The sequence below is a fragment of the Streptopelia decaocto genome, assembly GCF_964273445.1.
Source record: "Streptopelia decaocto genome assembly, chromosome: 1".
NCBI classification, from domain to species: Eukaryota; Metazoa; Chordata; class Aves; order Columbiformes; family Columbidae; genus Streptopelia; species Streptopelia decaocto.
The window spans coordinates 58,537,898-58,551,037 of NC_138663.1; the positions used below are offsets into that span (position 1 = coordinate 58,537,898).

The window sequence follows — 13,140 nt, forward strand, 5'->3', positions numbered from 1 at the left end:
GGACTCCCAAATCTCTTTGTGCGCCTATGGGCAGCAGGACAGGTGGCTGTATTTGGTGGACTACCTGATGACAGCTAATCCCAAGCCATGCTTCTGTGGTTTCTGTAGGTACAGACTCTGGGCGGACGCCTGCGCAGAAATGTTTGGAGGTCTTGACATCTGCGCCGTCAAAGCTGTCCACAGCAAAGATGGAAAAGACTATATCATTGAGGTGAGAGCATGGGGAACCTGAATGCAAGTCTCCTTTGGGAAGTGGACCTGCAAACACACTCCCTCAGAGTTCACAAGTAGCAATGTCCTCAGTTAACCCTGTGTCCATGGTCCAGCAGTCACTGCTCCTCCGTGCCCACCTGTATCCTCCAAACTGTGGCGTACTGATATGCAAGAAACTGATTTAGAGTCCCAGCTAAACTGGCAGACATGCAGAAACATGTCAGGGCTGAAGTGCCTTCATTTCTCAGTGTGTGACTGCCAGCTTCCCAGCTGATAAACTCCGACTGTGCAGAACCTGACCAGCATGAGACAGGCACGAAGCTGCCTTCTTATCGAGCACATAACAGCCTGCAAGTTTTGCCGGCAGTATCCAAATTTTCGTGTGTCTCAGCGCACCAGTGCCCCAGTACCATCTTTCCTAGGCTAAGCACTTGAAAAGCCAGCACATCTCTCACAGCTGCTAGCAGGGATAACAGCATTGTGAATAAACATGCTCATATTCAGTCCAACCTGAATACATGTGCCAGATGATGTTAGTATATTAGTCATGTTGAACTCCTGCCATTAACCACACAGGGGTCCAGCAGGTGATTCAGTCAATTAAAAATCTCAGTTTCTCTCTGAATGAACCTGTTTTTCTCCTCCAATCACTTTAAAGGGAACTGTAGTCACAAAAATCCTAGCTGCATTTTATTTAGAAGACTAAAATAAATGGCGAGGGTATAGCAAAAAGGCTGATAAGTTGCAGAAACAATTTATTTAAATAACAGGTGTATTTTCTAAAATATTTTGCTTGGAGACCATTCACTACAACAACAGACCAGGAAGACGAAGCACCACAGGGTTACTATGGGCAGTGTGGTCTACAGACTTGTGTTCAGAGTGGGACTGACTGTGGCTCTGAGAGCTGAAGTTCAACGTGCTCCTCACCATGCAGGGAGGCAGACGTGGGAGTGGGGTAAATAGCACACTCAGGTCATCCTAACAGAGCAGAGAAGCGAAAGTTGGCCAGAAAATCAAAGTGGAAACTTAAGAGACACTCTGGGGGAGACAAAATCTGGCAAGTAAGCAAGTGCCTCTGTCACTATGTGACTCAAAGAGACACAGCATCTGACCTGCTGTAAACTCCCCTAGCACAGGCCAGTGAGGAAGATGAGCAGGGCCAGCCTGTGGCTTCATGCAGGGGTGCTGACACACTGGAAAGCTATGTGTGGGAGAGCGGTCCCACCCGCTGAGGGTTGGGATGCTGATGAGAACCACATGAGCCCTCCAGCGACTGCACATTCCTGCGTTATGTATCTGCTCTCCGGGGAGCAGTGACCTGTCAAAGGCCATGTGATATAAGTGCGCTGCCAGCAACCAAGCGCTGCTGAGCCTTCGTCTTTCCTGAAGTGATGGGGCCAGGGCTGATGGATCTGCTCCTGTGTGCAATTCATCAGCACCTAGAGGAGCATCCCCCAGAGCAATATCCCTGCTGTGCACTTTTTTATCTCTGTGCACGTGTAGCTGAGAAAGGAAGAACAAGAAAGCAGTCTTGCTTGAGACAACTGTAAGGACATTTGGACTGTGTCTATACATGGTCAGATGTGAGATGTGTTTTTCATATCCCTGCATCTATTCTTGCACATAAGCCTAGGTACGTGCACACGTGGCTAATTGTGTCCTGGAGGATTATATGCCTCTATCTGGGTGTACCTCTGGGTTTTCACATCTGCCCTTGTATGTGACTGACTGGATGAAAAGCACATCATCAGCTTGCACACAAAGAGAAATGCACACTAATATTTCTTTCTCTGAAGCCAAGGTAAAAAGCAATGGATCTAATATGACATAAATCAGAAGAAACACAGCAGCTTCAGATCAGTCATGCTGAATTATCCCAGCAAAGAACCTGAATGAGCAGGCCTGATGTACCAACATCTAGCAGACATTCAGATGCCAGGCTGATGGACATTTTTGGAAAGCAGTAGAATAGCACAATACAAAGAACAGAACAAAGCCAAACAGGCACTTTTTCTACTTTATGCAGATCTGAGGGAGATGCTGACAAGTAATTAATTGCCTCCAGCATATTTCCTGGGGTACTTTTCTTGGTCTGAAACTGATCCTTTATTTTGCTTTTTTCTTTTGACAGTGGGAGAAAAAAAGTTGTTTGACAGTGCGACAGTTGTATTTTTCTTGGTGAGAAGGAACAGTGTGCTGTGACATTTTACAAGAAAGCATGTCTAAATGGGCTGAACAAATAAGGAATTTGCACAATGCAATTGCAGGCAGTAATTAATTTTCACAGTGCACAGCAGTTCTCTAGGAAAGATTCGCAGAGGTAGTTATGGGCAGTTCTGTGAACAGAGATTTATCCCAGTGGTTTGCTGCAAATGGAATCAGATTAGGACAGATGAGTTCTCAACACAGCACAAGAGTAATCTTGCACCCATGGTATCTGCTGTTACTTGAACTTCACCTTCTTTTCCCATGGCAAACAGCACAATCTGGTATGTTTCTGCCCTTCAAAGCACTAGCACACTTTAGCACCATTTTCATGGCTCATACTGAAAAAGTTTAATAAATCCATAGATCTCTTCAAAGTTTCATTCTATTAAAACAGCTGTGAATTTAATGGTGAATGCTGATAGGACTTTGCTTTGAAAAACTGTGTCACTTTAAGGGAATGTTCAGCCTGAGTAGTCAGTACTTGATCAGAAGTCCAGATCCTCAAAACAGCGCAAGTTCAGTACCACCTATTAGCAACCAGATTCTCAAAAGACCTCAGCAGATTGTATGCTTTAATAACACTTTTTTATTTGTAATCTAACCTTTTTCCATATCTTTGCTAAACTGACAAATATGGAGCAGGTGGATGGCAAGTAAAATGATCCACATGATTCATTATTCCTCCTGGATCAGCTAAGCCCTACCTGCCACACATTACTAGACGTGCTCCTTGTTGCCCTGCAAGAAGCTCTGCCTATCCCATCAGCGCTGCCATATCATTTCTTTGGTACATCTAATCATCTGTTTCCTTCCTTCCCTAAAAAAACACCTAATGCCCCACTCTTGTGCATCAGAGCATGGAATAACAAGTCCAGCCTTCAGGCCTCATCATCAGATAGGCGCAGGGGGAGGAACAGGACGGGGTTTTCCTGAGTGTCTCCTCTGCCAGGCCGCTTTCCGCTCCCCCCTCATACACCTTATCAAGCAACAGCAGCTGCATCAGGAGCAGCCGCTGACCTTGGGCAGCTACAAAGGCTGGGTCCATATGTGCCGACAACTTCTTGTCTTGCCCAGCTGTTCTGTGATCTCCCCAGGAAGAGATGAGTGCAATCCGTCTGTGATTCACATATTCCTCTCAGCCATTTCATTTATTTCAGCATTAGCATTCATATCTGCCCAGTTCCAGAGCAATTCCCCTTTCCCGGAGCACAGGCAAGGTGACATCTCACGCTTCTTTTCAGTTCAGTGGCAACCAGCTGTGTTATTTTGCCCACAGAAACCACTGCCATTTTCAAAGGCCTTCCCTTATGCATGTGATTGTTCATTCCCATATTTGCAACCTCCCACAGCTCACATTTCCATGCCAGACACGACACAGCAGGACAGCAGATACACTCATCCCTGGTGCACCTCCACTAGTTCAGGTGGGACCTGCTCCAGGGTTCATTCCCCCTGGTGCCTTTGTTTTATAAAACAGCATCTTCCCCTTTCTCTCCAGCCACTGCTGCCACAGAAGGAGGGGAAAGCAGTCCTTTAAGACGGGGAAATAGGGGTCTGGGGTGTTCTGACCAGAGCTGTACTCCAGTTACTCGCAAGGGGGGTCAGGGAGTCAGCAGCTGGGTTTGGCTGGCCAGGCTGTTGGCAGGGCAATGGCATCATCTAGTGGCCAGGCAGGTCCCTCGCACGGTGCATCGCAAGGAGCTGGGGCCTCTTCTCTCACGCATGAATCAGAACAGCCAAATTAAATGCGAATGCTTTTAAAGTCGGGGGTGGAGGGGAAGGAAACCTGCGCAGGAACCTGCTGGAGGACCCCCAGGAGTCCTTGGGTGAAGAGACACAGGCGGGAACTGGCTGTTCCTCGACGCTGCTCAGAACATGTCCTTTGTCCACCTCATTTTTTAACAGGAGAAACAGCAAAGTGGACAGTGGAATGAAAAGCTACTTTGTGTGTTTAGCTGAGCACTGCCATCTAATTTTCTAACCTCATCCTTTCACCCCCTAGGTCAAGTAGGCCATGGATTCTTCACACGAACCAATTCTTCACACGAACCCCAGTTAAAACTTCTCAGGCAGCTTCTCTAGTGTTCTTACAAGACACCTATAGAAATAAATTCACATTAATAGTTTTTCTACAAGAAAAGACTAGAAAACAAATTTAGTCACCTTACTGATTTCCCCTACGTTAAATAAAAATAATAATAATAATAATAAAAACACAGAGTGCAAAGCTTTCCATTTCACTGCAAGAGTGGACTCCTGCAGCCTTGCCAGGGTGGAGTGTGCTTCTGATGGTTATCTGAGTATGAGTCAGGGCCTTTCTTGAGCAATGCAGCCTTTAACTCTGCATTTCCAAGGTTTTTAATGCTTGGTTTAAAAATAAAAGCAAAATAAAATCAACTCTTCCAACCCTGATATTTTGGTACACTTACACTTACTGCAGCTGAATCTTAACTTCATCACAGTGCAGTTCTTCCTGTGGGATTTAGCTAATGTTTGCAAAGCATTTGATTTATGACGAACTGTTGAAAATGATGTTTAGGGCCGCTACACAGCTGAGGGTCTGCTATGCTTTCATTATTATTGTTGTTGCCAGACCATTTCTTACCTCAAAGTCCCTTTGATAGTTCTCCTTCCCCCATGCCTTTCTTCCCAGCTTTCCTCAGTTGTAGCACTTGCTTGGGAAGCAGTTGTATCACAACAAAATCAAGAAGACATGCAGAGAATAAGTTTACTTTCCTGCACTGGGTGCTGGTGACATCCTATTCATTACACATCTGTGGTGTTTATTTCCCCTCTCAGGGTGCCGTGCTTTGTCTTGATTAATCCCAAACATTTCCTGGTTTCCTTCAATCCCTGTTGCTCTCATCTCCTCAGGCTTTGGTACATGTTGTTTCCTTTCTCCTGTGGCCCTTTCTGCTGCAAAGTCACCCCCAAATACCGTGTGACAATGCCAGAGAGACCTCATCCCTCAGAGGCATCTCCTCAGGACATGTGAAGAAGCAAGTCTGTGTTTAGAAAGCCTCCAGCGACCAGAAGGCTTGGCTTGGCTTCCAGGTTGTGATGGGAAGGAAGATAGGGGAGTGGGTGAAAGTACAAACCATTTCCAAAAAAACCCACCTAAGTGAAATCCCACACCTAGGAAAGTCAGGCATCTTTCAGCATGGAGGGGAGTGGTGACTAGAGGTGTTGGCAAGAATGTGGAGACACAGAGCAGGTTGGTGTGAGAGGTGAGTTGAAAAAGGCATCTGGCACCAGGAAACCTCCTCACTAACTGTTGTTTTTCCTTCCTGTGGCAGGTGATGGACAGCTCAATGCCCCTGATTGGGGAGCATGTGGAAGAGGACAGACAGCTTATAGCTGACCTGGTTGTTTCCAAAATGACTCAACTTGTCATCACTGCTGGATCTACGCCATCACCACTGAGGCCTTGGGTATGAGCAAGCAGAGACCTTTGAGCCAAGTTGATTTACCAAACTCTTTCTCTGTCTCTTCCCTGTTGGTGTCAGGCAGCTGGACATCTCAAAGAGCTGAACAGTTCCATATGGGACTGTATTGGATAGATTGACTCCTGATCTTCCAAAGAAGTCTCTCATAGACTCTTTGCAGGGTGTGCCCCCAGGAAACATTTGTCTCTCCCTTCCTCTCGTTCCATATAATCTTGGCACCACAATGGTAGTGTGGGCAAGGCATCTAGGCATTCTGGCTTGCTAACTCAAGTCCCATTTTGAATTCCTATTGAAGACAGCCATATTTAGAGGCACTTGTAATGCCCAACTTCCTCGCCATCTAGCACTATCCCTCAGGATAGGTTTCATTCCAGTTTTTGCATCTCTGATGAAAATCTGTGCTTTACAGAACAGGAAGTGGGAATTTCCACCAAGAGTTGTTCCATTCCTTATTGCAGCCTTTTTTCTTTGGAGATGACCTTCACCCCCTTCATCAGGAGGAGGCTTGACTAATGCTGAATTTGTATAAGAACTTGTCATTGTTTGCATTTAATCTGACCCCTTAGTGCTTCTCATGTACACTCATTTTTGAGTATCAAAGGTACCTAATCTTAGTGCCACATCTCCCAGTGGCAGCTTTGTGTAAATGAAACACATCAGAACATAATTTGTGTGTCCAGGTATGTGCACTACACCTCTTTCAGTATCTAGCAGGGATCCAAGCACAAAGGTTTGAGGACAACAAATCTGTACAAAAGAAAGGACAGGAGAGTAAACAGGCTGAGGGATAATGCTGACAGTAACCACTGGAACAGTTTCCATTTCTACTTGAGACAAAAAATGGGAGAAAGCACTTTATGGCTCTCTATCATCTGACAGCCCACTCCTGCTAAACCAGGTCCCCAGCATGAAGGGTAGTCAGGGTAACTCCAAACCAAGTTTTAGCTAGAGCAAGGGCGTAAATGTTTAATAGACACTAGAAAGTCTTTGAGGCGGGGAAAGTGATACAGAAGTGATAGGATTTACTTTGACCAAAGTGGATCGACAACTGCCATCTGAAATAGCCAAGATACAGGGCGTATAAACTAAGAGGAAAGGGGAAGCCAACAGAAACTGAGAACATGGACAGATGCATCTGTTGTCTATGTCTGTAATATACTGGTACAGGATTGGATTGGATTACCACAGACCTAAAGTAGGGCCAAAATAAGAACAAAACAAACAGTCTTGAAGGGACAGGATGTCAAATAGAAGAGTTAAATAAGAAAAGGGTCTTCATCAAGAATAGAACCTACAAATATCTATACACGAAGTCAAGAAAAAGTCACAAACATGTTAACTAGAGTTTCTTACTATAGAGAAAGATCTTAGTACAACAAACATTGCAAAACCACACGAACTACAATTACTAATATAGTACTGTTATGCGTAGTTACAAATATGCAGAGAGAAGCAACTACATGTGAGGCTGGTGAGACGCAGAACTAAAACTACAGGTGAAGATGTGACAGACAAAGAAAAACAACAATTTTGAATGGAAGGGCAGCAGTACTGAAAAATGAAAAATATGAATCCTTGGATATCGTATGGGTTTGCATATAATATCTATACATATTATTGGAGCCATCTATATTCGTCTCTGGATAAGAAAAAACAATAAATTATGAAACCGAGTGTGTGTCATTGACAGAGGTGGAAGAAGCAACAAGTCATAATAATGTGAGACTACAGCTATCAAGAAGCAAGTCTAATAGCACAGTGGGACAGCAAGTGAGAGAGAGTTGCCCATCTCTCTAGATGTCTGCTTCCTGAAATTGCAAATTTCAAGTGCAATAGGAAAAAAACACCTTCATCTAATCTTAAGAAACATTCAGGTACAAATTCAGAAAGTGAATATATACTATTAGGTTTGATGTCAAAGGGACAGATGTGATATGAAAAAGTAAGAGTATGACACAAACAGTTAGAAAATATGATTTTAACAAAATGAGAAAATTAATCAACTCCCTATCATTAAAAGTAAAGCTGTATGGACATTATTTGTGAGAGCATTGCTTTCCAGAATGCATATATAAATTTCCAATGTGCTTCTGAACCACGAATGCAAGAAATAAACTTCTAGAGATAAGTAGTAAAGTGATAGAGGGTATTCAAGACATGTAGAAAAAAATCTTCCAAATTTGGAAATTTGACATTTAAGATGACCTTTACGCACCACCATGCAAGTAATAAAAGGAAATGTAAAAAGGATAGAAATTGATTTTGAGAAACAGACAAAGGGAAGAATTAAACAAATTATTGGAGTTAATCAGAAGATGGAACCCTACCGAACAATTGGTGGGCTCTATGGATCATCCAAAGTTAAGGGAGAAAAGGAAGACAACAGGGACAGTTTTGTGACTCTAGTAAATTTAATTGCTGAAAAGTGGGGAATTTTTAAAACTGGGAATAATTCTTTCTGATAAGAAAGACAACAGTGAGAGCAAAAACAGTGATTAAATCAGTGACAACTGATATTTTTTTTTTAATTATTAAGCCCCCAGAGCCAGGTGGCTACATCCAATGAACTGAATTTAGGAAGTGACTAGGTTGCCAAGAAAAAATGTGCAATTTCATTAGAAACAGTTTTTGCTCTAGAGGATTGGTGTACAACAAATAAAAAATATGTGTTTAAAAAGTTGTTAGAGTCATGAACCTTATGAATTATCTCAGACAATAACTTAAAGAATAATACAGAAGACTAATAAACCAGCAGAACTATGGCTTAAGATCATCTACCACATTTTTTTTGCAAAGAAAAATGTCCCATTAATTTCCTTTTGATTCTTTTCCCATCATTTATTGAGAATTCTTTCATAACATGGTAGATAACAGGCCATCAGTCAAAATAATGTAGCTAGACTCTCAAAAAGCCTCAGGTAAGGTAACATACAAGTACTATTACAGAAAGCAAACAGGGAGGGGCTAAAAGGCAAAATTTCACTGTGGCACAGAAGCTGGCCTCAGCCGAAGTCATGGGTATGAGAGATTTTAATTCTGGCAAACAGTTAGCAGAGGGGATACATAAAGAATGCTAAGCCTGGCCATGTTGGTAATTGGGGTAGTTGAGCCCAGGACACGATGAGATATTAACAGCAACCTTTTTTTTCATGGCTATATGAAACCTGGTTTCATGGTTACAGCTGCAGTTCTCTGCTCACCTCCCTGCCCCACCTCTATCCCTACCCATCATTGTTTCCTTGCAAAGGCAGAAGACCTTGTGCTGGCCCTCGCCCCTTCATCTCTGAGCCTCAAAATCCCATTTTGCCTTCATCTCTGAGATGAACTTGGCTGTAGGCAAAGGCTGTAAAGGTGAACATGAGATCTGATGCCATTTCTTTGATTGATCTGATCAGGATGTCTCACAGCATTAGGACTATAAATTTCCACCAACACCAAGGCAAGGTTTAGTATCCCAAACTATCGTAGGACTAGAAGCCATGAATGGAAAATTCTCAGGTTTTCCTCTCCATTTGGCAAGTCTCAGATAAATAGTGTAAAAGATGGGCTGGCAACCTCATTGCATTTATGTCAGTGAGTTGAAACTCATTTCAATGCTTCCAACTATGAAACATTTCTTCTGATTTCCAGAATCACTTAGCTCATTCTCTTGACCTTCCAGGAGCCTTGAAGACCTTTTTATCATTGTGTTCTCCGTGTAAACAATTCAGCACGTACCAGCCTATCTGTCTCCAGCTTCCCCTGTTTTCATAAACAATTTTGTGCAATAGGCTTACTCAGACTTTCATTAACCTTGGACCGGCTCTTTGTGCAACAGTTCTGTGTTACTTAATCTGTTTATTAAAATATCTGTCAAAAAGAGTAAACAGTGAGAGAGAAGAAAGTGCAGATGGCACTGACTTATTTGTGTTAGTCAGGACCAGGGATGGAAGGGAAGAACATCTGACAGAGCTATGTATGTGAAGTCATCACAACAGCAAATTAAACTCGGTAGGGAAGGCTGAAAGGTAAGCTAAGCTGAGGGCAAGGAGAGGGAGAACGTAAACAATCTGTAGACCTTGCAAGTGGCACTAGCCGTGCCCCTTGAGAAAGACGTTGTCACCTACGGGCTGATGAAAACCAAGTTCAGCCTACGGCGATGTTGACAAGAGAGAAACAGGAAATTGGGATGCAGGAAAAATGCACTGGTGATATATACAGAGAACCCAGATACTGCTGCATCTGGAATAATGTGAGCAGAGCTGCCTCTGGCATCTGCAGAAGGAATCACAAAGCTGGGAAAGAGAGGTGGGTGACAAAAATAATTAGGGGCCTCGAAACATTCCCATAGAGGGACTGAGGGGATTCAGTCTCTTGGCTTTAGAAAGGAGGTACATGAGAGAGAGGGGAGTAAAGGTTTGCAAAATAATGAATGGCCTAGCAAGGGTATATTGTGAGGTCTATTCTCAAAACTCAAAAAAAAAGCAATGGAGTTAAGAAATGGGAAAAGCAGTGAGGCTGAGAGCTGAACAAGATTCAAAGGGTCAGGGTGTAAATATCAAAACAAAATACCTGGAACTGTTGCAAAGATTTTGTGGAGCAGAAGTAAGCTTCATGTTTCAGGGTTTACACGGGCCCTTGCTTATTAGCAATCAAGAGGAAACCCCTTAGGGTGAAGAGATGATTACTCCATAGATATTTCCGTGGTTCATCCCTCCTTTCTTTGGAACATCTGGTGCTGGCAGCTGTCCAAAATGGAAGATCAGACTAGGAGACCCCCTCGGGCCTGATACATTTGGTAATTCCCAATTGTCTAAAAAACACTCTAAACTGTAACTTCATTGTTATCCCCTGTGAGCAAACAACTTCCGTGCTCTTTATTACTCAGCTCTCTGTTTTGGTCTCTAGAGATTTTACCAACCAGATGCTCTGCGTGTGTGTGTATTTAAGGAACACTTCATGTGTTCCTGTATTACCTCAAGGCTTCTCTTTGGGGACTCTGTATTAACTGGAATGGCTTTTCTTCCTCTAGCCTCCACAAGTTCAGCCTGCATCAGTGAAATCTCAGACTGGACCTCAGCTTGGACAACTGTCCCAACCACGGCCTCCTCCCCAAGGTACAGTTCTTCAGGCCCCATGATGATGTGGACTGAAACATATCAGTTTGCCTTCTAAATAAAAGCTCTATCAGGATAAATGTTTCACTCATTGTTCCAATTCACTGACAAGCAGGCAGCAAATTCCGTGTGCAGCTAAAGCAGCTGCTGTCACATTCCACAGCAGCTCAGAAAGTGGGGTGAAACTTTGACACAGGTCCAGTTGACACTGCCGGTATGACTCGGCTCAGCCAAGCAAGATCACTTGAGCTAGCACTGGAGCGGGATTCTGGGCACAGAGTATATTTGTGTTCACACAAAGCTGTATTGGCTGCAAGTGCTAAGATGTGATGGGAAGATGCTGGTGCTGTCAGGCTTGGAACAGACACCAATGTGGTGATGCCAGGACACCCCCAGCTCCTCCTGGTAGCAGAAGCAGGTTTGACTTTTGTGGTTGGTCAGAACAACAGATTGGCTTTACTGTCCTGATTTACATTGAGGTGACAAAGCACAGGGCTGCCCTGTGGCTACCCAGGCCACACCAGCCTCTCAGTTCACATAACCAATTAGACCTTCCTTTTTGCTTTGTCCTTCCTTTTCTCCACCCCAATCTTCTACTGAGTTAACACCCACCACTAATGCCTTTTCCTCATCGCAGTTTTGCTGTATCCAAAATTTGATATTTCTCATACCAAAGGCATCTATGCAATCTTGGTTTTATATAATAGTACTGATACGATGACCTAGGAATTGTTTGCCTTGCAGGATACTACTCACTCATCTGTCTCCAGTACTCCCCTTCAATTCTTTGTGAAGTTTTATTCTCACATAACTCCCCCTCGACTACCTATGAAATCCAGCCAGCCCTCACAAGGCTATCTGTAACTTTTTGTCAGCTTCTCACACTGTTATCTGTCATGTCCAGCAATTTCTCATGTCACATCCAATTGTTTTCCACATCTTCTTCAGTTCTGAGGGTCTGCTACCAATACAGCTGAAGCCACCTGCTGACAGTGCTGGAACAGACGTCTGGAGAGCAATAGGGTGCATAGTCTGACATCAACCTGCTGGGCCCATGAAGGGACTGCTGACCCAAACCAGCAGATTAAGCTTTCATTTCCTGCAGAGAGCTTTTTCTCCAGTGATTTTCCCCTCTCAACGCAGGAAGTGCTTGCCAAGGATAAGATGTATTAGTTATATGGAAGAGTATAGCACACCGAAGTGCTCTGGGGAGAGCATCAGAGCTTCTTCAGTGCTGAAGGAGGTAGAGAAATGGACAACTCTAGAGACATGGGCATGACACCACTGCTATGCCTATAAGAGCTTTTCCTTTATCCTTCTGCATGAAGTTACACTGAACAGTCTCTCCTCTTAGCAAAACCCATTCTTCCATACAGATGCTACTTGTTTGCTGACCACCACATGCACTTCCTTATGCTTATGTCTATGTGTCCCTTTCAGGTGGGCCACGCCAGCCTCAGGGATCTCAGCCTCCACGGACAAACGCGCCTCCGCAGCAGCGGCTCTCTCCTCAAGGACAGCAGCCCCAGAGTCCCCAGTCCACTTCACCTCAGCAGCAAAGGTCACCTGGATCTCCACAGCAAGTCCGATCAGCAACTGGGTCCTCTCCAGTCCAGGCTTCCAAGGCAGGCGTGTTCCCTCCACAGCAGCCTAGACCTCCTGCTCAAGGCCGGGCTCCCAGCCAGCCAAGCCCCACTGAAACGTCCAAGCAGCAAGCCACCCCACACCCACATCTGAAGTAAGTGCTCTGTTAAACCACTAATATCTGCACATATTAGAATAAGGGTGTCAAAAAAAGTACCCTGAGCTGGCATGAAGAACATATGACCTGTTGTCAGGAAGTAGTCCCCAGGGACAAAGGCCTAGACAGCTCTGAGTGACTTCAGAGTTTTATATGCCTGGGCATAACAAGCCACCATCGAACTGTTGTCAGAAAGAACAAGGTGTGCTTGACATCCCTAGGATTTCGCACCCTTCCTCTTGCTCACGTGCTTATTGTTAATTGGATGCTCTACCCCAGCCATATCAACACAGCGACTGCCTTCCCAGCAGTGTCTATGCTCCTTCCAGGCTGAAATCAGCACGCTATTGGCCAGAAAGCTCAATAAGAGTCATTCCCCCACTATTCCCTGAATGCAGGAGCCACACAAGGTTCTTTACTGGGCAGTTTTTTG

The 13,140-nt window shown here is 44.2% G+C and overlaps 1 protein-coding gene across 2 annotated transcripts in view; it reads left to right on the plus strand.

Annotated features, from left to right (window-relative positions):
• SYN3 (synapsin III) overlaps positions 1-13,140 on the plus strand; it is a gene marked incomplete at its 5' end in the record, with an annotated part of 177,392 nt that overhangs the window by 162,705 nt on the left and 1,547 nt on the right. The window contains 4 exons of one of the 2 annotated variants that reach the window (XM_082044580.1): positions 109-211; positions 5,721-5,855; positions 10,882-10,966; positions 12,407-12,704. In XM_082044580.1, the coding sequence (XP_081900706.1) occupies positions 109-211; positions 5,721-5,855; positions 10,882-10,966; positions 12,407-12,704 (621 nt within the window). The remainder of the gene's footprint in view (positions 1-108; positions 212-5,720; positions 5,856-10,881; positions 10,967-12,406; positions 12,705-13,140) is intronic. The other variant, XM_082044581.1, reaches the window with a different exon arrangement.